General features: G+C 36.0%; 1 protein-coding gene across 1 annotated transcript in view; it reads left to right on the top strand.

Moving 5' to 3' along the window:
• The window catches only part of LOC140138698 (insulin-like peptide 7), a 273,171-nt gene extending 253,897 nt beyond the window's left edge, over positions 1 to 19,274 (top strand). The window contains exon 3 of the mRNA XM_072160449.1: positions 17,286 to 19,274. Within this exon, the coding sequence (XP_072016550.1) occupies positions 17,286 to 17,461 (176 nt within the window). The 3' untranslated portion in view covers positions 17,462 to 19,274. The remainder of the gene's footprint in view (positions 1 to 17,285) is intronic.
• Positions 19,275 to 25,680: the final 6,406 nt, after the last annotated feature.

A 25,680-nucleotide genomic window follows, 5' to 3' on the forward strand; every position in this document is an offset into this window, starting at 1 on the left:
ATCTTGGTTTAATAGCTTTTAATGGGGTTTAAGTCCTGCAAAGGTCGTGGTGAATTATACTGTAGACATGCCTGCATCATGCTACGCGCAGTGATTTCGGACGATTTTATTTTTCTTGCGTGTTGATGCATTTATAATTTATTTTTGCTTGTATTTTCCAACATGCTAATGCATACTTATTCAATGTGTCCCTGGATGTTCAATAGAAACATCAGTAATTGAAACGTACATCTTGATACAGTTTTTTTGTTTGTTTGTTTGTTGTTTGTTTGTTTGTTGTTGTTGTTTTCAGGGGTTGTAGTAGCAGTATTTCTCCGCTTTTCAACCACGAGTAACAAGTACTTTGGGGTCTATTTACCTTTTTCTCTCTTTTTCAATTTGTGTCATGTTTAAGTATGAAAAAATAGGTGTGGGTGGTCGTTAACAACCAAGCAATATTTGTTTGGCTAAGAGAGAGTCTTGCACAAGTCTAGTTACACCCCGTAGACGTCTTAAATACCTTGTTATATGTTGTTAAAATTGATTGAGTGTGATAACATGCGATATGATTTCCTAAATCCAGAACGTTGCGCATGATGTCAGTCAGGAAGATGTTATAACTTGTTTAAATCTAACTCCTTCGAAGACAGAATTAAATGAGAAGTGTGGGATGTTTTAGCTTTAGTCTGGATATAACTGAGATCAAGTAGTACGGGTTTTATTCCTAAATAATGGCTAAAGGATTGAGTTAGAAACCAGTTGTAAAACAATATTAAAACCATGCCACATGTCGATATTGGGCTGTTCCATTTAAAATCCACACTACCCCTGTGGAAAATTTTGAAAAATATCTTCCACGATATGCATTTCAAATATAATTAACACTTTAGCAGCTCCATTTGAAACTCACTCTCCCTCTCTGGAAGATTCAAGTTGAATCTTTCTCAGAGGGTGTGTGAAATTCAAACGGAGCTGTCTAATGTGTTCATTCCAGTTGAAATTCATACTACCCTGTGGCAGATATTTCCCAAATCTTCCACAGGGGTAGTGTGAATTTTAGATGTAATAGCCCATTGCCAAAGTAGGTCATGAACATTTAGTAATACGTCATCTTTGAAAGTTATTATTCTTTATTACGTCATGTGAGTTTATACGGCGAGCTAGTAACACAATAACAGAGATAACCCTGATTTATTTTGCTTGGCTTTTTGCTTAGCTTTTAATGTTAGAATTGAGCAACTTGGCTTTTTTATCGGAGATTTTCATCTCCGATACCGTATAGATGAGTTGACTTCTGACGTCAATGCCTGGCAGTATGCGCACGCATCATCACAATTTCCATCGTTTTTTGCCTGGCAGTATGCGCGCGTATCATATTTTGTTCAGGGCTCGTGTTTTTAAAACTCCCGCCACATCACAATAAAGCTATTGAACAGAGTAGTGGTTGCATGGGGTTCACTCAAGCATATCGATATACCTGTCTCTTGCCTTTGTTGATAAACATTGAGGTCAACTCATCTATAGTTTCCTTCCAATATTTAAATTTACGTATCACTATGAAAAAGGTAGCATGTGGATATAAAGTGATTCTATATATAAGTACTTCGTGGATTGAAAATGGCCTTGAAAGCCACTATGTCTTGTTTTCGAGTCTGATTCCAGTTTCTCGGAATATGTTTAAAGCCATATTATAACATTTCTGTAAAAATAGTTTAGTATTTATTTTCCATAAAATGTTAGCTTTTACTGTCAGATATGTCCCCTTTTAATTTTGAGCCGAACAAGTGAGGTAAAGCATAGAAAATTGGAATATACTACTAGCGCCCATGCATGTTACTCCCGCGGTTGTAATCCTCGGGGTGTGTGTGTATGTGTATCCCGCACGCCGTGTACGTACTGTGCTTACGTGTTCGACTAATATTTCCATCGTAATAATAAAACGCCGGTTCCATCATTTTATTCAAAATCTCGGATTTTGACAAAACTACAGCACCTAAAGTCTTGATTTTTGCAGAGTATCTTTATTGACTAAAGTACATTACAATGGTGTAAAAACCAGAATAAAAAAAATTGAGGGCGTCCTCCTCAGCAAATGTTATAATATGGCTTTAATTTCAAAATGCAAGATGAGACACTTGGTGGAACACCAAATAGTTCACTATAGCTTTTTTGGACAAAATGGTTCATTTTAGTTGTTTAGTTATAGTTTTATCACAACAAAAGCAGACATGAAAACTGACAAAGGGACATTAATACATGAAGTACATTTCACCTTAGGTGGCTGTGATAGAATTCTGCCTGCGATGTTGATATAACACATTGAGCTCTAACCACTCTATTGTAATACCTTTATGATTTCCCATTGTGGACTATATGTCCCACTTCCAAATCAATTACCATGAACATAAGACTGTGAATTCACTCTAACCAAAAGCTAGTACTGTGTGAATATTCTTCCTTCATCCAAGTGCGTATAATCCCGCGGCTGTCCCTATAGCCCCTCTTTCCAACACGGATTTCTCCGAAATTTTGATGACTCTTTTTCTGCAAATGAAAAAAGTTAAGTTGCCCAATTATTGCCTAGTTACTGTTGGGTCCATAGGACCTCAATTCTTCTTAAATGTCGATGCGGACGACCTTTTTTTAATAAGCATAAAAAAGATACGGATTTTTGTCCCAAAAGAGCCGTAATACCTTTCGAGGTCACATTATGCAGCATAATCCCGAATACTTTCCAGAAATGTCAAAAATCAATGTGTCCAATTCCACCATCACTAAAACCATCACTGATACAACATTTGTGATGTGTCATGTCAAAAGGAGACACTTTTGGGCAGGATCGTAAATGGAGAAATAGCCAAAAATCTGCCCTGGGGTGATTGTTTCACAATTTGGGTTTGTTGCAAATTTGTGATATTATTTATGTTAAAAATATTGTCTGATAGTTTCAGACCAGAATATAACTGGCATCTTGTTATTTTTGAGACATTTTTCAAGGTTCTTCCTACTCTCAACATTGTCAATAATATTTTTAAAGGCCGATATCTCAATTTCCAATTTTATAATACCATAACTTACGAACTCAATATCTTCGCTTAGAAATGTCCGATTTCATTGATGAAAACGGCGGTGTGGAGCAAAATATCTCTTTATTTAAGATATGTAAAAACCTCAAAATTGATAACCTGCCCAACAGTGTCTCCTTTTGATATGACACGTCACATTTATCACTTGACATCATTACTTCTATTCTATGTTGAAAATAAATAAATATTTAAAGCTTAGGTTGTCAATGTGTGCCTTACGTAATGTTTCGGAAAGGAGAGTTTCTTGTTTGTTTGTTTGTTTGTTTGTTTGTTTGTTGGTTGGTTGGTTGGTTTGTTAAAGAAATATGAAATGATACAAATGATTTATGATGTAATTTATCTACAAGAAGTAATCCTAATTACGAGTACTTATTATCGGCTAATAGTGTGTTTCCTTGCCCTGGGCAACCGTGTAGAGTGATATGAATAAATTTAGTTGAAATATTCCCGCGAAGCATTGAACGTATACAGTTTCACACACATCATACGATCGCCTCTACGATGCAAAAAATGCCAAAAGGGATTATGAAATTGATCTCTAAACACAGACGTGTATCTGCTCTTGATATTTATCATGTTTATGAGACTCAACAAATCAACTTTGGGAACAGATAGGGGATGTATCTATAAATGTTGCAATCCATTCCGTTTTGGAATTATTATTATTATGTGAGGATTTAATTTAGATCGGCGTTTCCGTAGTTGACACTAAAAGCTTACGCTCGTACTCACCCGCTCACAAACACTTCTATCATAGATGTAAATCTCGTTTGATGGGGAATGAATCACCCAAATATTTAAAGGGGATGGTCCATACAATCAACCCCCACCCCACCCCCATGTGGACTTCCGTTTGTGGGTTTCGGACCAAATTAACCTCATATTTTGGCGATGTAACCTAAAAAGTGCTAATTTTTGCACTTTCCAAATTCGTTCCAATTTTGCACCATATTTCACCATCTTGGTTTCAGTATTGCACAATTGTTTTTGCACTTTGCGTGCATCTATAACATAAACTTATTCTGTCACCAAAAGGTGCTGGATCCACTATACTTCGAGAATTTTTTCAAACCCCATCTACTCACACCCCACCAACAAACAAACAAGGTCAGGCACATGGTTTTGTTTTCATTGGAGGGGTTTTTCTTCGTTGATGTTTGTGTGTTTATTTGTTTCGGGGTTCTTTCATTTGAAATCCACAAAAATTTGTTGACTGAGATTGTAGTAAAGAACAGGGCCGGGTTTACCTTTTGGGGGGCTGTGACTTACTTGACTTGACTTATTTGCGCAGGCTGGTGTGGCCCTTTGCGCTCTGCCGAGTAAACCTCCTCCATTCAGTTCTGTCTGTTGCTTGTTTCTTTGCTTTATGTGGGGTCATTCCCAAGTCCCTCTGAATTTGGTCCTTCTATCTGGTTGGTGGACGACCTGGTGATCTTTTCTTGCTGAAGTCATTAATGTAAGCTTGGTGGGGAAGCCGATGTAGAGGCATCCTGAAGATGTGTCCAGCCCATTTCAAACGTCTCCGGCAGATAACATCATTGATGGAGATAGTGATGTTGAGACTCTGTCTGATGGAATTGTTGCGGATTTTGTCAAGTAGGGAAACTCCAAGCATTGCCCTAAGGCATCGCATTTCAAAGACATCCAGTCTGTGTCGATCGGATTCACGTAGCGCCCAGGATTCTGACCCATAGGTGGCAATAGGGAGGATGAGGGACTGGTAGATCCTTACTTTCAGCGATCTGGTGATGTCATGGTTAGACCAGATGGTATTTTTCAATCTACCAAATGCCCAGGCTGCCAACTTTGTACGACGTTTAATATCCTCTTCTACTGAGGGCACACTGCTACCCAGAAAGACAAAGTTATTTACTTTGTCAATGGGCATTTGGTTCAGCATGATATCTCTTGGATCGTCAGACATGATCTTGCATTTTGTTGGGTTAATTTTCATTCCCCAGCTGCTGCATGCTTTTTCCAATTCATTAGTGGAGATTTGCAGGTTCTCAAAGTCCATATCCATGAGTGTGGTGTCATCTGCATATCGGATGTTGTTAATGCACATGTCATATTTTTAAAAGCAATTTTGTCACTCTATTAAGCTAACAATTGCACATAATGGTGTATATTTTTGTTTTAAACAAATATTTTGAAAAAATGAGAAAACCTTTCCTAGACTTTGATGTGCTCTAAACGATAGTGCAAAAGGTTTACCTTTTGCTTGCATATTTTCCGAGTTATCTTGTCACACGAATCGGGCAAAATTGTCAAAAGTGAATTCTTAGAAATCGACATTTTAGTAAACAAATGTCAAAATGTCTGCTTTTAATGCGCCAAATTTCAAAATAATTAAAAAATCTAAGGGCAACATACCGAATGCGCCTTGACTGCGTTGGACATACGCGCAGAGTTCCGCCGCGGCACACAATATTTCGCATTCGCGCATTTCTGACTCATTATTTCCCGCCAATTTACTAAGCTGTCTTGAGCCATGTGACTTTTTTGAGTTGGAAAAAGTGAACTAAATCAAGCAAAATTACGAGTAAATATTAGCATGTTGTATTTTATCAGTTTCAAGTGAAAGAATACATCTTAGTGTTGATAAATATCAAGAAATCTCAAATTCGGGTGTGGACGAATGTGTCTCCCCTTATTCTGGTCTTAAAATCGATCAGGTTTCTGTTACTCATAGGCAGCGGAAACGGGGGACACTAAATGTGTCCAGGGGGGCGTTCGGCCCAAAAGTCCTAATAGAAGAAAGGTAAAGCAACAGTTGCCCTGTGCATCTTCCTTTTTAGCCCACCAAAACACCATGTCTTAGGCCACAATCGGGTATAATGGCATTATGTGCACATCATGTAGTTATTGTTAACTACATGTATGCACACAACACAGAGGCACTCACAACAGGCAATTGAACCCTACTGGTAGCGCTGTGTTGTAGCTATAGGGGATGAACTAGTTACCATCTTATATCAAAAAGTATAAAAGCTATAATTTTAGTACTTGCTCTATGTTTCAATTACTTATTCTTTTCCAAATATCTGAATCTTCAACCCGGTACAAGCTTTAATAACGGGGAACATACATTTTATTAAAAAGAAATCCTACCATCTATCCAAACTCGCCGTGTTATTCCAATGCACATTTTGCTTCACCGGGCAGCCCTGGCTTGGTCATATTTGGAAGATTGGTGTCATAAAACCGTCATAGGTACACATTTAGTACTTTCTGTCAATCAAGTATGGCTTATTCTCTACATGTCAATCTTTAAATATTTGGCTTAGTCCTTATAATAACGGTGGTCCGCCTTGATGAGTAAATGACAGCAAACACCTGCCTTTCAGTGAAAAATACCCCAAAACTCGGTCAGTAGAGCTCCGCTCGTACATGTCAATTAAGGCTGGCATTTTCGGTCGGGTAAACGGGTACCCGCCCGAGATTACATTACCCGGGTAGGAAATACCCTCCCCGGGTACCCGAAATTAAAAAAAAATAAAAAAAAATTTTTTTTTTTTTTAAGTTTTTATTTTTTTCGGTTTTGTAGTGTCCCTGGACCTAGACCTAAATGCTAGGATCATTCATGGTTGACCTAAAAAAAAAAAAATAAAAAAAATTCAAGATATTTTGTTATTTTTAATATGAAAATTGATAATTTGTATTCATGTCATAGTCTATTAATGATTTCAAAATGCATTCAAATTCAATACATTTTGAAATCATTAATAGACTATGACATGAATACAAATTATCAATTTTCATATAAAAAATAACAAAATATCTTGAAATTTTTTTTATTTTTTTTTTTTTTTTTTTTTTCAACCATGAATGATCCTGGCATTTAGGTCTAGGTCCAAAGACACTACAAAACCGAAAAAAAAAAAAAAAAAAAAAAAAAAAAAAAAAAAAAAATTTTTTTTTTTTTTTTTTGCAATTTCAGGTACCCGGTTACCCGCCCGAAAATTGCGGCGGGTACCCGGGTACAAAATTACCCGAAAATGCCAGGCCTAATGTCAATAGCGTTATAATCGATTGGATTAGTCGTCCGTAGCGGACAATTCGGTCGCTCATTGGATTAAATATTATCAGGTGGTAATAAATTGGACAATAGATTACTATATAATGGTTTTGTACTGCATATATCGGTTTAATCTTCAATAAGCGGGTTTATGGCTGGAAAGGTCACGGTGAATTTGCCGTGGACGTAACTACACTATGACTGGCCAATCAAAAACCAAAATTTATATACCTTCCTTTTGGGCTAAAATAGTTCGATATTGAAAATTTGCTACGCTCGCAAATGTACCAATCGAATCAGCAAAGAATATGTTCGTTCCAACTAAATTAAATAATGCTTCCGCCTCCACTGTTCAGACACACTCATCATTATTGGCTATAGCTCGATACACGTCAGCTAATGAGTCGACACCTGCTTTTAGAAAGGCTATCCTTACAGTAAAGTTATCCCTATGTCTACCCTATAGTAATTAGAAATATATTTTGATGATAAAACAATGATAAGAGATGTTCCCTCGCCTTGCACCACTGAGGTCCCGGGTTCAAGCCCCGGCGCGACCCAAGGGCTCATGTGCACTTATCCCGATTCCATTCTCGCTCTCGCAGGTTTTCTCCGAGATTAGTTGTTCGGATATCAAAAACTTCTTTCACCCAATGGAATTTGGGGAGCTGCACAGATAATTGGTGGACGTTACAATCTAAGTGCGGATAGGTTTGCGCCGTTCGGCAACAACTGACCTAGTTGATGCGATCTGAATGTAATGATTCACCATGGCAGCGACATTACAGCGCTTTGAGTCCATCTGAAGAAACGGCGCTTTATAAATCCACAATTTAATTTTAACTTTTGAGATAAATTATACCTTTTCTTAATGTAATACGGTATATGGCGTAAATTACGTGTATTGTCACTCATATCATCATGTCAAATTAGAATAACACTTGTATAAAACAAAACCTTTAACCCTCGTCCAGCTGAGGTACATATTTTTTATTACACGTGCTTACTAAGGGGAGGGTATTGTAAGTGTAATTCCCTCTGGTATTTGACACTAGTCACTGTATGCTATGATGATATCCAACTTTACCAAAATTATGATTAATATCATAATCATACCCTTAATGAGGTTATCAAAGAGCACCTTATATTGAAGAGCACCATGGAAAAAATAGGAAATCATGTGTATAAAACGTATATGTAAAGTTTAAGCTAAAATGTGTTGTCTTCGTGATTATTATCCACATACTCACATTAATATAGGGTGACTATTAAAACATTTACTGGGCTTTAGATACATATTCCCTTAATATCAAGATTAGATGGGCTTAAGGTAGTATGTAAAAACTGGCTTGCACAAAATGCGCGCAAAGCCTAGGTCCCATGATTACCTCAAATCGTTCGGTGGTTTATTACAATGTGATAATGCACCAGGAGCAAAATCTTCAACGTTGTTCTTCTAATGATGGCCAAATTTCACCATGTGCTACATGTAGTTCCACATTCGTTGATTGACCAGGATCCCCACTTCCATCTCTACCTTCACTCAGGCATTTCAATCCCATTGAAGATCAAACAGACCACTGTGTAAATAATAAGTAATTTAATGTCCACGTGACCCATGGGCGCCGCCATACCAAGACCACCGAGTGATCAGTTTCATGAAATTTATACATTTTTACAAACATAATAAAGAAAGATTACTAAATATCAGAAGGTGTGTTGTAGCTCATTATACATGTGAACTTGGAAACACTCTGTAAGAACAGATCTGTATCTGGCTACATAATGTTTCTAGTCTTCGGTGTTTTTCTTACCTCAGTAATTTGCATTACTTTTTAAAACCTTTGATCTTGGTCAGAACTCTGCTTGTATGGAGCATTTGCCCTTAGCATTTGACTTTAAATTAGTAGTAGGCATATAAAAGTGTTAAAAATAGCACAACATTAAACCAGCTGTAGTCTTGTGCCTGATATCACTCAGTATTAACGATTGGCTTAAGTCGGTAAGTAATTCGGAACATAACGGGAAGAGACCTATTTGCTTACGTCTATGATCGACATATTCGTATTAAGTGTAAACTAAAACTTGATGCCCAGTGGTTATATTAGTGTAAAGGTAGATGGTGTACGAAAATGTTCGGCAGATTTGGGTAGTATTGTCATGCTCTTAATACATACTTACTACTAAATACAAAAACTTGTAATTATTGGCACCAAATAACTTTATGTCCTGATATCAAAGCAGAAATCCGTTTTATAAAAGTGGAAATGAGGAAAGTATTATTGAAATTCGGGTTTTTAGAATGTCAAAAAATTTGCTTCTTGCATAATTAGAAAGAGTGGGCACCATTAATTAATCACTAAAGTACCGAAAACCTAAATCTAGATGAGAAGAAATTAGGAAAAACAGAGTGTCAATTTAAATTTGCCATAGATAAACTGCAGTGCGATAAACTTGTGAGATAACAAGTTTGATAAACTTGTGAGATAACAGTATGATAAACTTGTGAGATAACAAGTTTCATAGGGATCAGGTGGATGGCAAAAGCAAATGACAGGAATCTTTGGTGCCAACTTGGGGAGGCTTTCGCCCTGCAGTGGGCTGAATACGGCTGATGATGATGATGATGAAACTGCAGTGCACCCAAACAGTATTCTTGTGTGCGCTCGGCCGTATAATTCACTATGCAAGTAGAAATGAAATGAATAAGTTTGAAATGCAAAAGACTGTGGAAGCATATCTTGTTTCTACTTACACAGTATATAAAAATTCCTGTTTCTTTCATATACAAGGTGTCCCATAAAAAGGTTACATGTAGAAAATGAATCGCATTTTGTGATGGTACAACAAAACAATGTCATTTTCTCAGATATTATTCATTCATCCTTCTTGTAACTGTTTGCTAATGCCGTACCTTAAAAGCAACTTAGCTTATGAGCGCAAGATGATAGGGGTGTCAAGAATGGCTAACCATCAAAATATTGCACAACGAAAGTTGAACACACACACACACACCTTTGTTTTGAGATTTTTTCTTTATTACTTTTTATGCTTCTCTTATTTTTCATTCTTGAACTTATTTCACAAAAGAAACATTGAAAAATTGAATAGTGTACACTGAAAATAAATCAGTTTTAGAGCTTCTTGACTCTTGATGGTAGCAAATAAAGGAAGATGGTCAATAGAGAAGAACACGTTTTTGGTGAAAGCAGTTCACGCTGTATCTCCTGTCATCAACATAATGAAATGATTTGAAATCGCCGCTGTTTGTTTTTACATTTCTGCCTGAACTCTTGAAATAAAACTGAACAAGTTTCATTCTTTGTTTATAAGAATAAAATACTGCATCTGCCATGCTATGGCTGGGCCTACTCAAGTATCCCGCCAATGCACGTTGTCTGTGACGGTGATATAATGAAACTCATGTTGCATTATGTCACGTAAAGAGCTTGGTCAGGAATGCCTGGAATGCGGGCTTATAGTACGTAGGTTGTGAACTTGACATTCACAGGGGAACTAGTAGAGGGTACATAGATTATGTCATGAAAAGGATATTTATATTTGTTAACATTAACTTAGATTACTTTCAAAAATCTACATGTAACCTTTTTTTTTTTTTTTCCGGTACATGTAGAACAAAATTAAGGTTTTATATTTATCAAACAGAGGTTTGAAATGGGATAAGTATGGACTAGCTAATTGATATTACCCGTAACGCCGTTTTTGAATTTTGAATACTTTATGAATGGATTCATCGTCGGCATTCTGCCGAAGGAGCAAACCATAATTTTAAAAATACGGTTGATCTAATGATCAGTATACGCGATACATCAAATGCTCTGGTAAATGTTTAATTTTGATGAGAACACCAGTTTTATTAATTTGATTCTTCCATGCAAAATTCAATCAATCACGTCTTTTTTGCATTTAGAGATGGTTTATTTGCCTTGAACCAGTTGCATACTTTCTTTAGTTATTCATTATTTATCGGTCTATTCCACCTAAAATGTGAAATGATAACAACACAATACAATTCAACATCGATTTTTAAGCGGATTTAATCCACCCAATTGGGCAGTAACAACACCAGTTTTGTGCAGACGGGACCCAGTAAATGGCCGACTGAATTCTGACCATCACTTGGCTCGTTGGATTAGTCTATACATGTGTAGTGTAGCAATATACAGTAAGCCAAAAATGTTAGGTACCAGTTATGTTCACCCCTGCATATCCTAAACAAAGACAGATATGTCATAATTGGAACAAGCAGTCAACAGCTGCGTCTTTCAGCTCGAATTTACACCTCATTCGTTGAAATCGTTCAAGATATAAAGACACGACATCCAAAAACCCAAGGAAGACGCCAATTTAAAAGTTGCAGTTTGCTCCATTGCCAGCCCTATTGATTTGTACACAAAGCGTTCTCGAACAAGAGAACTAACGCCGTGCTGCCATTGATTATCACATTAAAACTAGCGTCATGCTGTTATTGATTAGAACACAAAATTGCAACTTTTGATTTCGTTTCTTCCTTAGGTTTTAGATCACCGTTTCATTAATTCTCAACCAATTTCAACAAATAAGGTCTTAAATCATTGCTACAGGTGGTGGCTGCTTATTTTAATTTTTGACATATTAGTCTTTGTGTAGGATATACAGGGGGTAAACTAACTGGTACCTTATTTCTTTGGCTTACTGTATTCTTGCCCGTTTCAAAACACGAGGTGCTATATAAGTCCCATATTTGTAGATTGATTGGTGTATGAAAATTCGGAACATACGAGAAGAGGCCACACGTCTATGATCACCATAACAAATTAAGCGTTTTCAATGGGTGCTCGATGTTTATCGAAGTTCAATTCGCTACAAGTTGCAACGAAATACGTATTGTATTACTAATCTACGCATTTGTTGAGTCCTTGCCATTTTAGAAGGTGCCACTCTTGTACAGGCAATAACATGCATATCTCCCTATAATCCATTACAATTTGCGATTTATTCTGTCCCATGATAAAGATATAGAAAAGTAGGATAGGATCAATATTGTTGCCTTGTACAGTAATCAAGTATTAAAAAAAAACACACCTTATCTACGTGTAATAAGCAGGTCTGATAATACCAACAGTTGCGCTATAGTCAGTCATGTTATCCTTGCACAAAACAGCCAATCTATATTGTGGACTAAATCAATTTTATACAGCATTATGCCCGATATAATATAGAAACATGCGATAATATCGCCCGTAGTTGAGATGCCGTACTCCAGAGGACTGAATAACCCAATTTATTATATTGATGACAATGTGATTATTACTATGTTCAACTATGAATGATGGAAGCTGAATTTGCCACAAAGGTATTATATAAACGACTTTCGTAATACATCACGGGTTATTTTTACATCATACATCGTCCTTGCCTTTCTGGAAATATGTGACCGTACACGACGAATAAGCCGTAAATCCCCCGGTCAGTTTTGTTTTATTTCGTGTTTAGAAAACATATATCATAAGCTTTAAAATGGTATATCATTTGACTTCAAACGATAGCCAGAAGCGGGTTAATGGTTTATTGAACTTTGCTCCTTCAACAAAATGGTAGCATTTTTGTTTCTACATGTTTCTCTTTTTCCACATTGTTGGTAATAAATATCACACAGTCATAATTGGATGTCATTTCAAATCATCCCCAAGTCAACGAGGTTCAGGAATGTCCTCTCGTTGTTAATTGGTGGTTATACATACCTACACAAAATAAAATGCTTTGTAACCGACCACTTGAACAGGATTTAGCCAAAGCAAACAAAGACCAGAGCTTATTCTCTAGACATCTAAGGTAGAAGCTTGTTATCCTCAATAGGGTTATTGATTCATCAAAATGAGATAGATGTCGCGCCAACTTGAGGTATCGATGAATACGACCTTCTTGCACATTTTTCACTGTAACTCAGAATACAATTTAGGACATTTACGGCTCATTCGTGCTGTACGGTCACATATCACTCATGCACAGTGATTGTATCTACAAGTCGATTAAAGTCCTTCACCTAGCGTAACAACACGCTGGCAGTTTATATAACCAGATATGCAATGGATCATCTGCAATAGTCATGAGATCCTTGTTCGTTAAGTTCTCTAATCATCCAATCACTCAAAACTTTAGGTTTACATAACATTTTAGTCAAAACAACCCACTAACTTCAAATTCTGTTCACGCAAAGTTATTTTAAATTCAAAGTTAAATTGTTTTTCTAACATCCATCAGAAACAAAAACAAGATAAAGCAGGACAACTGGTATTATCTTATAATTGAAATTGAAATGGTAGGCATAAGTTATTTTTTAAGTTTCCAAAACGTTGGTTAGTTTGTCTTTTTATACACTCAGTACGCCAGTGACCAGCCTCTATTGTTATACATAGTCGTGGTAAAAGTCGATCGATACATGTTGAAATCAGCATAATTCAGAAATGCACCTTTTTGCTTTGAAATTTATTTTCTCGGTCAAATAAAAAACAATTATTTTATTTTATTTTTCAGTAATGTCGAATAAAAACATGGCACTTGGATATACCTTTATTTTAAAACCTGATGTTAAAATTAGGCACGATTGTTTCTTTTAGTATAGGAATTTTGATTTTTATATGCCTCATCTTCGCCCATGTTGGAATTAACTTTGTAGCGTTTCAAACTAATATAGTTCGCTAAAGAAAGATTTGCTACTTGTTCTTACCTTGTAAAAGGGATGTTTTTATGCTCCTGAAATGGCGGTTTGTCTTTTTAAACTTAAATTTTGGATGAGTGTTGTACATCTTAAACAGTTTTTAACAAAACTATGATATATAGCCTAGTATGATGTCCTTTAGAAAGTTGGGAAATATCTTTTATTAGCGAAAATCTTACACTAGAAGCCCAAATTTTTCATTAACACTGGGGTTGGAAAAAATATACAGTACCAAACATTATAGTTTTTTCCTACTGAAAAAATGCTAATTATTGCTTGTTATTTGGCCGAGAAAATCTATTTTACAGTGAAAAGGTGTAACTTAAAATTTGCTCAACACCAAATACGATCGTTTGTATTGCCTCATTAAATGACTGAGTGAGCCTCGTATAACAATAGCCATCGATTCACTAGCGTTCTGAGTGTATAAGCCCACATGTTATATCCCTAACCGCCTAAGGGCTTTTTGGCGAAGGGAAGGGAAAGAAGGAATAAAGAATAAAGAGAGAAAACAATGAAAGAAGTTGTTTGCTCTAGGTGGGATTCGAACCCGAGACCCCTCGCATGCCAAGTACTGGGTCGGCGACACTTTGCCACGGGTGCTGGGATTCGCTGGTCAACGAAACCGTGCCTATATATCACCTAGGGCGATTGCGTCTTCACACCACGTGGGATACACGCACGAACAGCGCATATATTAAGTAGTATTTTGTAGTACCCCGTCCTGTTAGGGTTAAGTTGACTCATTCAATAAATTTTAATAGTTATAAGTATTTATTTGACTTCATATCATAACGTAAGGTCAGCAAACCTTTTTGAATTTGAATCTATAAAATGGGTATAAAAATAAATACAACGATATGAATCATTTTCATTTTCAATTGAGGTGCACATGAAAAATCACAATAAAAATAGATTATCTCCTGATCAACAAGGTCATTTTGTACTTTTTCTCCACCAAAATTGTGTGAAGCAATGTGTCTCTAAAATGCTAAAGTGGATTAACCTACTTATTATTCATACAGTGGTCTGTAGGGTCTTCAAATGCAAATTTTTGGCTCTCACATCAAAAGGGATTGAAATACCTGCTTCAAAGTACGAATGAGAGTGTAGGTCAAGGTCACTCAACTAATGAGGAAGTAGCATTTGATGAGATTTGGCGATAAGTATATGGTAGGCTATAACCATGCTGACGATTTCCTCCACATGCAAATAAACCACCAAACGACTTGAAGTAATCATGAGACCATTCTATGCGCGCAAAACAAGTTAAGCCATAAATTTTTGCCTGTGTATATCGGACCACCAGTTCTCAATAAGTCAGATTTTGATGAAGCTCAATGCTTTTATACTTATAATGCGTATAGAGTCCAGCGGGAGCAGTGTGACAAGAAAGCAGGGTGGCACACTGGTTAAGGTCTTTGTCTTTGGTGCGAGAGGTCCCGGGTTCAATTCCCCGCAGGACCCACAAAAATCTTATCCGCTCTCCCCGTGGCTGGCCAAACAATTCTTGCCCCCCATTTTACCCTCCCACCAGCGATCATAATTATTGCACAGCCCCTAATTCATTTGATCATAATATTCTTACACCCGAGACGACAAAATGCTGAAAATACGTGGTTACTGTGAGATGCGAAAACGGTGAAAAATGTCTGAATTCGTCAACTTTTTTGACCATAAATCATTTACGACAAATTCGTTTTGCGATAGTGTGTAACAATTATCAATACTCTGGCTAGGTCTTTATAAAAACTCAATGTGTCAATGAGTAAATCCATACACCCCGTATGGAAGACATAACCTTAACCATCCACACTGGGATTTTGAATGGGGTTACCGTGGGGTTAGCTGAATAGGCGACTCCATTTTTGAAATCCACACCCCCTGTATGGAAGATTGGGCTATGTCTTCCATACGGGGGTGTGGATGTTAACTTGAAAAGCCCATTGTGTAATCTCTAGAGAACACTTACAGTACAGGTCGTTTTCTTAATAATAGTGATGGTAATGATAACTATTATCTCTAATCTTGCCTCAGGTTCTAGGTTCTTAGAACATGACTGTGTGTATTCCAACGGTTTTCAAGTGATTAACCTATGAGGTTACTTTAATGTTTTCCCAGAATGCACTGCAAAATTATTGTGTAATGGGGCCAATGGGCTATTCCATTTAAAATCCACACTAACCCTGAGGAAGATTTAGCAGAGGTCTTCCACAGAGGGAGTTTTGCGTTTTGATTAGAATAGACAAATTGGGTAAATTCCATTTGAAATACTCACTCCAGTTGTCGAAGATAAAGGTAAAGCAATTAACTTTGACATACGCCCTTATATTTCCAAAATCTTCCACAGGGGTAGTGTGGATTTCAATTGGAGCAGCCCAATGTCAACACCCTTTTACATTCATTTTTTTGGTTTCGAAAAGGGTTTAAAAACAGATCTGCTTTCACAATTTTTTTTTCTTTTCTGTTTTTGTTGTTATTGTTGTTTTTGTGTGGGGGTGGGTGTTTGTGTGTTGAATTTGTTTTATCAAGTTGTTGCTTCCCATTGCATTTACATTTATATGATTATATTCTTGTTTTGTAATCTCTGCATTGTAGTCTTTTTAAACTGCGAATAGTAAAAACGACATATGAATGTTGAGTTATTTATGACAGGCTTTTGATCAATGAAGATTCGCGACTTGCTCAGTCCAGCTTTCCAGAAAGTGACTTTCGCCGTCCGCAATTGGTTGTTAAATGTTGACAGTTGGTAACAGGTGTCAGGATGGAAGTATTTGTTAACATACAGTGGTTGAATTAGTTTTACCACATTTTCATACAAGCACAAAACACACACACATCCTATACCTCACATAACACAACGTACAAGAGTCTGCAAGAAAGAGAGAAGTAGGTATATAGTATACAAATATTAACTGTCTATGAGTGTAGTGGTCGAAATATAATCACGAGGTGAAAGATATATTGAGCCGGAACGGCGAGTGGAATGGAACAATCCATCTTTCACCTCGTGATTATATTTCGGCCATTACACGAATTTAAGACATTTAATATTTGTTTTAAATTGCTCGTACATAAATTCTATTACTAAAATATTATTTAAGGTAGGATATACATTTTTTCATCAACATAACACCATGTTTTGCCGTGATATACTTCGCTTTTTGGAGTCCACCCCATAACTAAATCGGCGAGTCTAAGAGTCAGCGCACGGCTTGGCGCAGGCGCTCTGCGGCGCAGCACTATGATGGTAAAAACTATCACACGGAGAGGCTGATGGTAAATATGATAAATGGTAATCAACCAATGAACTGTCTAGAATTTATGTACGAGTGATAAAAAAAAAAAAAAAGATGTCGCGCTTGCCATTTTTTAGCCCATAAAACGCGGTATCTTGTAAAATATGTCTCATCTATGTATCTATTTAACATGTTGCAGAGTTCATGCTTATTATATATTTTTCCTTTTTTCTATCTTACAGAATTTATAGCAGAACCCGATGCCAAAAATTTTCTTTTGGGACCAATACGGCATAAACGAGGCTTAAATGAGGAATGCTGCCACGAAGCCAAAGGCTGCGTCTGGGAAGAAATTGGGGAATACTGCAGAATGCATTCAAGAGCATCACACGTAAGCGGAAAAGTTGACGCCCGCTGACGAAGAGCTACCTGCAATTTTAGATTTTATAAAATTAGTCATTTTAGATTTCAAAACAAGCTAAGTTTATCGATTTATGTATTCAGGGTCATTATATGCATTTCCAAAATATGAACAATAATTACCTTTTCGGTAAACAAATCCCATAATACCATGCGTATTTACCCCTGATGACGTAATATCGATGTGCAAATCTTTACTGCGCAATACAAACGATGATCAACGTGCGCAAGAAAGATGTGCGCATCGTCATCAAGGGTAAATAGTGCAAAGGCTTATGGGAATTACCGAAAAGGTGAATTGCGAAATTGTGATGCGGTCAAGCTTGGACATCGTCCAGTTACTGACTTTAAATATATTTCGATTTTAAAATTAAGAAACAAAATATTGAGTTTTTGATCCATCACTTATTAGATTTTAAATTAATTTGTTTATCAGTTATGTTAACCCACATGTAGTGCCAAATAATGTGTGTATATAAATATTTTTATATATTTAATGAAATGGTGAGAATTTGACATGATTGTAAGAACCCCCCCCCCCCCGCAGCTGATGCATTGTATGCCCCCATATTTTAAGTTTCTCTTGGGCTATTATCAGGACGAATACATACATGTAACTGTACAATGGATATTTTCAAGTTTCCGGTTTTCTATTAAATATTTTGCCCTGCTGCGCTTGAACATTGATTTCCCATTGATTTTAGTGTCTGTGTGGATTGCACCACAACCGGAACCATGCAACCAATCAAATGAACGAATATGCACTCCACAATCAACAAAATGGCCTAGGGTTTTCAGCTTATCAGCAGGACAATAGAGGTTTCGGACCTTTTTCAACATACTCAATCCATCAATGGAGCATTTCATTCAAATCTTGGACTAAACAACATCGAAAACAGAAACCAATGAAAGCATTATTATGCAGAACCAAACACTTGAAAAGGCCCATATAACATAAATAAAAGGATGACTCACATGATGATTGAGATCCGGATCAATCTGGTATACATTTAGAGCAATGCCAAGTACAATCGTTCGTTATGCGTCAGTTTGAATCAGTGCGCTGCATGTGAACGCACCACAATCTATATTTTTTCTTGGCTAGTCAGTGACGTCAATACGTTAAGACAGCTGTGTCGACTAGCGCATATCATTTCGGGGTACAAAGAAATACATATTGACATCACATCGCCAAAAAATGTAATCAACTTAAAATGTGTGACATGAGTCATCATTATTAAGGGATATTAAACGCTTTTATTCAGAACTATTTCCATTGTGTGAAAAGCCCCGATCTGATGTATTATAGCTCAATATTTAAAACATTGGTCTACTGTCGAGGTTGAGAAAGCTTGCAAAGTGTAATATTTACTACAAGTATGTATGCAGTATAAATAATGCGTGAAATAGATTTTATTCACAGAAATAACAGTCCTGAATTCATTTTATCGTATGCAGAGAATCAAGGTGTGATACCGCAACGCTAGCATTTCAATCATGTTAGGCAATAGAAACAAATTAGTTCGATCTTCAGATCGACCATCGATGTTTGGTGATACTTATTATTTATTATGACAATATATGAATTTTTGCCTGTATTGATATTGACCAATATAAATTTAGCATTAAGTCTGATTAATTAATTGTTAGGTCATTAATATCAAGCATCAAAGCAGCATTGACGGTCGATCAAAAGATGAAACAAATTTGGATCTGGTACAGATGAAGGGTTTTAGTAAATTTTATTGTTTGTTTAACAACCTTTTGTTATTCTTTAATCACTAAAAAGTAAGTTATTATCTGATAAGATGTATTTGTGTCAGCGAGTATTACGAGTCGTGAAATATGTACGTCTTTTTGTATTAAATGTATTATGTAGTTTTTCGTCCAACGTAAGTGCTGTAACTTTCAAAACATCATTTTAATAGTTCAATAACATTTTTTGTAAAATATTGTTTATCTATTTTTATTATTATTATTATTATTATTATTATTATTATTATTATTATTATTATTATTATTATTATTATTATTATTATTATATATTATTATTATATATTATTATCATCATCATCATCATTATTATTATTCAAAATATATTTTGCTAACAATGTTTTAATAACATTAAACGTCGGGTTCTATAAAGGTCAAGCAAATGTTTTAGAAAGTTTTGTAAGAAAATAACTATACAATTTTTTTTTTTTTTAAAATGTTATCGCAAAATATGGTTTATGCAAACATTTTTTCCAAATATTTTGTTAACACTTAAATAACCCTTTATATAACCCGACATTTAAACGTTTTCTGGCAACCTTTTTTAACCTCTTCCGAATGATGTCGAAAATGTTTTGTGTTTGCTGGGTGCTCTTTAAAGTGAATAAGTTAACAAATTGTGATTTCTTAATACGTCTTACGCCTTACGGCTTACGCCTCAAATTCCTTCGAAATCAGGTCACGCGGCAGCCTGACTTACAAAAGAATCATAATATCAAGATAATATGGGAGAGCCGTAAGGTGTAACATATATTGGAGAATCAAAATCTCGGAAATAAAATTTGACATGTTTGTCTTGTTGATTTTGTTAGGTATGATAGGTGAAATTTGAACATATTATATAGGTATGATAGGTGAAATTTGGACATATTATAATCCATAGAATATAATGATCAAGTGTTATATAACTAGCGTGAAAGTTCATCTGTGTTGGTATTATGATATTATAAAATAAATTGGTGATTTTAAATCTTTGATCTCAATACAAAATTAGAAATACCTTAAATATTCGGTCCGACCTGTAGACTTACAACCCAATTCGACCTGTAACCATGGTCCATGGAAAGTACCTTTAAAAAGAATTTGAAGATATTAAAGTAAACCAACCATCACTCAAACGTGAATAGCCGATACCAGTTACCCAGAGTGTAACTGTACGTCAAAACCCGAATGTGGGTTACCAGTTTCCCGATGAAGGTCGAACTTACGACCGAAAATTTGAGGTACGTCTAATTTTGTGTTGAAATCAAAAATTTAAAATAAATAATTCAGTGTTTTATTCTCTTTATTCATTGTGCGGACAACGTTTGCGATTCAATGTGTACGAGTGGTGAATAACTTGTACAGGGTGTCCCTGAAAGAACTGTATCGTCGGAAACATAATTGTTTGGGAATGTTTACGCCACAACTAACATAACTAAATAACTGGTGTGGTGGAGGAATAAATCAGCTATCACATACTTTTTTAATTTTGACAATTGACCACACCGTTCGTAAAATTTACAAAACTCCCTTATTTTCATACTTTCCCACAGATTCAACATCAATCGATGATCTGTATTCGGAGTGCTAAACACTGCGCATCATCCGCGCATGAGACGTCTATTGTCCTTGATAGATATTTGACTCCGTGGAACGGCTGAAAATGCAAAAAGTATGTGATAGCTGATATATTCCTCAAGGACATCGTTCATTTAGTTGTGCTTGGTTTATGCGTTAAAATGCCCAAAAAAAATCAGTTTCCGACGATACAGTTCTTTCAGGGACACCCTGCATTCATCCTAATATGCAGTAGGTAGGTTTTTTAGCATACCACCTGTCCAGTTATAAGAGAAGAGTAGTTTCTAGTTTCCAGAAAAACATGGCGTGTAAGGGACATTTGAGATCATTGGAATATTTTAACCCTCACACAATGCGCAAATCTAATCATAAGGTCATGAAGATCAAATGGTATTTAGTGCTAATGTTTACATTGTTTTAAGCTATAAACAAAAAGGTATGTCTCAAAGCTGCTGTCTCGGAGAAATTTACATTCTTTTCACTATTTTTTAAACAAAATTATCGGTAAGATACTTAAGTATGTTTTCCAAGCATTTATTGAAAGAATTGTGTGAGTAACACTTTAAACATTGTTAAACTAGTGAAATTATTTCATTATGTATTTTGGAATGTAAGTTATGAAAGTTACGAACAGTATGACTGAGTTCAAGACCTGCTAGTTGTGCTTGTGTTTTAGCTTGAGTAATAAGTAATATAACATTCATTCTAATATTCCATTTGCGTATGTATGTAATCTTACAGACACGAGTATGTAATTTTATTCAAAGAGAAATATAATGTGTTTGTATTGTTGTTAAAGGAAGGTGATCTGATTATTTGGAAAATGGAATTCTTTAAAATTGACGTGTAACATAAAATGTTGTCCCTTTCAAGCATTCATGCAAAATTCTTGCAAAAGGGACTGATTCCTTATGGAATTACTGACATTTATACACTGTGATAATCTGATAATCATGATTAATATAGTCTACAGTGTTTTTATTAATGATATTCATGTAATAAGTTGATATCAAATGAGAGATCATATTTGTCTCATTAACATAGGCCTAATTATTGAAAGTATGAGTTCCAAATCGGTGTATTTCTGAAGATATCACCAAAAAACTGTTGAATTAGTCTCAAACATGGTATACCACAGTTAAGACTAATTCAAAAGTTTTTTGATGATTTGGAACGCCTAATTTCAATATGGAGATTTCACCTGATACCAAAATCTGCATTGTGATGGGGTCAAGTGGGGGACGAGGCTAGCAATCAGGTTACCCAAATTTAAGAAGAACAGGTGTGAGAATTCAACAGCTTGGTAGCTTTACCCGAGATGCGTACAAATTGTTCTCTACGTGGACATTTCCTGGATATATCCGAGTGTCGTGTAAACACCATCTATAGGGGTGGTGCAATAATTATGTGTACCCCGGGTGGTGGTGAATTCTCAAAATGGTCTGCCAAAAAATGCTTGTCCCCCCCCCCACTTTTGGCCGTGCCAAAAAATCTTTGCCCCCCTCCTTTTGACGTGCCAAATAAACCTTCCCCCCCTCCCCCTTTTGATGTGCCAAAAAGATTTGCCCCCCGCCCTTACACATGCAAGATTTTTGGGACTCTAAATTTTAAAGTAAAATTTAAAGGAAATTTTCCTACACCTTTTTAGGGCGTAATACAGAAATGGGACCCAAAATATCTGTGCCAAAATCGCTTGCCTCCCCCCTTTCGACCTGCCAAAAGTCGCTTGACCTCCCCCTCCCTTTTGACCTGCCAAAAAATGCTTGCCCCCCCCTTTTGGCCTGCCAAACAATCTTTGCCCCCCACCTATAATCCACCACCCCGGGGTGCGCATACGGGAAGATCGCATTGAATCACCCACTATGTATTCGATTATACTTAGCCACAGGCTCAATTCAAATGTTTCTTTGTCTCAAGCGGAGGTCAATGACCAAAACTCTTTCCCACAATACAAACAATGCTTATTGTATAACAAAGGCTGTGTGCGTATTGCATAATAAAGGAGATAGATTAAACTCCGAACTGTATCTATTGTTATGCAAATACGCCTATCACCTTGTAGGGAGCAATTTATTGGTCAAATTGATTTACGGTAGAGACACCCAGCCTGTCTTTATAATATTTATTCGTTTCTGATTAATGAGCAAAATTAAAAATAATATCAGATGTAATGTAATATGATTCAGAGAGAAAAAAATGTCGTATTGTCTTTGGATTCTGTTCTGATGGTAACATTGGGCCTTCAAGTTCCTAGTTTTAGTTTCGGTTTTGGCCACGTGGTTGTTGTTATCGACATCTTTGTCTCTATCCTTTGTTAGAAATATAAATCTTTAAGAACTTTGTTTCGATTCCCTTTCTGACCACGAATAACCCTGTTTAAAAGTCAGCTGATCAAAGTATAGACAAAAGAGGGCTTTAACTTTCGTACAGTAATATTCACGAGTAGAGCAGTCTGTGTGTGTGTGTGCATATGCTAGTTTTCTATGTGAATTATGTAGAGCAGTGAAATATTATTTACTGTTGATATAAAAGACGTAAATCGTGGGATGATGAATTACCACATTTCAAAATTAATAAATGAAGCACGTGTTTGATGTCTAGTTTCTAAACAATAGAGCAACCAAAACTGAGAACTTGAAAAGGCCAATTGAATCTGTCACTTGGGGTATTATGAATAAACACATCAAAACGGTCTTAACTTTGAGCACATATAAAAGCAATACAATTCAGATGAATGTGTAGAGAGCTGTGTTACCTTTAACATGATATCACACTTGTTGAAAAAGAATGACCGAGAAATGAACAAGTGAATTTGCAGTGTGAATGATGTCACACGCTCAGTGCCACTGACTTCAGGTAAGTGGAACATTTTCTGCTATGCAATTTCACACTGTTTGAATTAACATCTGTTCTAATCGCACCATTCAATCATTAATTTATCGATCATTCGGATTTGTTTATACACAAATTTGGTATCGTACTAGTGTTAACAAAATTCTCCTCGTGATTATATCAGTTGTATTGCTTTTATTTAACCTCCTGGACACTACTGGCCATCTAACAGCATTTCTGATTGGTTGATATCTTGAAATGCTCATTTCAATAGCCAATTAAGACTAGGTTTTAAACTATTTATGGTCAAACTTGCATTTGCAGATGATCTTATTAATACCTTCCTTGTTTGGTTCAAAACTGGACGGCAGGTAGTTCTTATGGGGTTAAGAGTTATGAACACCTATTCAAGTGGTCACTTTCTTTTTTGATGTTATCCTTTATTTTCCAACATAAGATAGTTCTCTTCATATTAATTCATAGTATGCATAAATATATCATTATATCATAGCAGTTTGCATAGTTACCGTATTGGCATAATATAAAATTATAATGCGATATATCCAAGTTCTAAAGGAATGTTGACATCGTATTCTGAGGGCAAAAGTAAGATAAATAAACAACTGGCGTCCACAAAGTACTATAAATGATATCCTTTATATTCCTCAATGAAGTGATGTTAGAGTGAAGTAATTTCAAATAATTAGTTTGTGAGTCAAAAGGCTAGCTCATAATACGCTGGCGAAATTACGTAATTAATCGGATTATTTACCATAGCAATAGGTGAAAACAATTTTGAACATATCGCGCTGCACTACAAACAGGTTACACTCATCACCTGTGTATGTCTGCAATCATAGATTGAATATAATATTGGTCTTTTCAAAGATACTAATCTTACAGGTGCAAGTAATCAGCATGATATGGTTCAATGAAGAGGTACCGCGTGAACGTATCAGTGCAGCGCGGTATATTCAAAAATTGTTTTCACCTATTGCTATGGTAGTTAATCCGATTATTACGTAACTTCGCCAGCGTATACACGCGCATAAACGATACAATGTAACGCATTTAGAAGAGATTCGTTAAAAGTTTGGCTGCACTTTATAAGAACCTAAAGAATGTATGAAAAGTTGTCTTGTTTTTTAACATCCCTGTAAACAGTCCTGATGAAACGGATATGAGACTAGACAATTAATTGTAGATTTTGCTAAACTGTACAAAGCTTGAAGGTGTGTGTGATAAATAGGCTCATGAGAAAGAACTGTATAGCTATTGTAACCAGTGACGGCATCACAATCGGCATGGGCATATCTTTCAAACTTCAAACTTGGGATTATTTCCCGCTCCAGCCCCAGTCGCCCAAATCAAGATCAAAAGAATACAAAATTTCAATACTTTGGGTCAAATTTCAGGCATATTTTCAGATGTTCTGTGTCCTGCCCATGCCCCACTTGGAACAAATTCTGGTACCGCCACTGATTCTATAATCAAGACAAAGTTAAAAAAGACTAGTGTGCGTCTGACGTCAGGGCAAAGGCGCGGCATGATTGGTTGCTGACCTGTGCAGTACGGCATTTTTGGTCTGGTTGACAGAACGTCATACGCAAACTAGTCTTTTTTTAACTCGGTCTCGCTGATAATAATGTTTCTAGATGTTATTTACTTCACATGTAAATTGCTATTTATTTTAAGTGAAGATATTATTGACTACCAGCCATGCAGTGTAAATAAAATAGCAACAAAGTAGTGTTGCATATTTACTATTTCTGGGTTTGTATTTGTATCTTTAAATATGTGTGTCAATCATGCTGCCTACAAATATAGAAGTACACGTTATTTCTGCAAATCGTTTGCCGAAAGGAGTAATTTGAGACAGGTTACGATTGAATCGTGTGTTTTTGAAAATATGGCGTCTGTCCATGAGATATCTAACATTTGACCTAATTTACTCTGGACTCCCAAACTAGCACCTTAGTGCAATATGACAATTGACTTTTTTTTAATTCCTACTAGTGAGAGGAACAATTTGAGGTGTAATACAACATGATC

Source organism: Amphiura filiformis, chromosome 18 (assembly GCF_039555335.1).
Source record: "Amphiura filiformis chromosome 18, Afil_fr2py, whole genome shotgun sequence".
In the NCBI taxonomy this organism is placed as follows: domain Eukaryota; kingdom Metazoa; phylum Echinodermata; class Ophiuroidea; order Amphilepidida; family Amphiuridae; genus Amphiura; species Amphiura filiformis.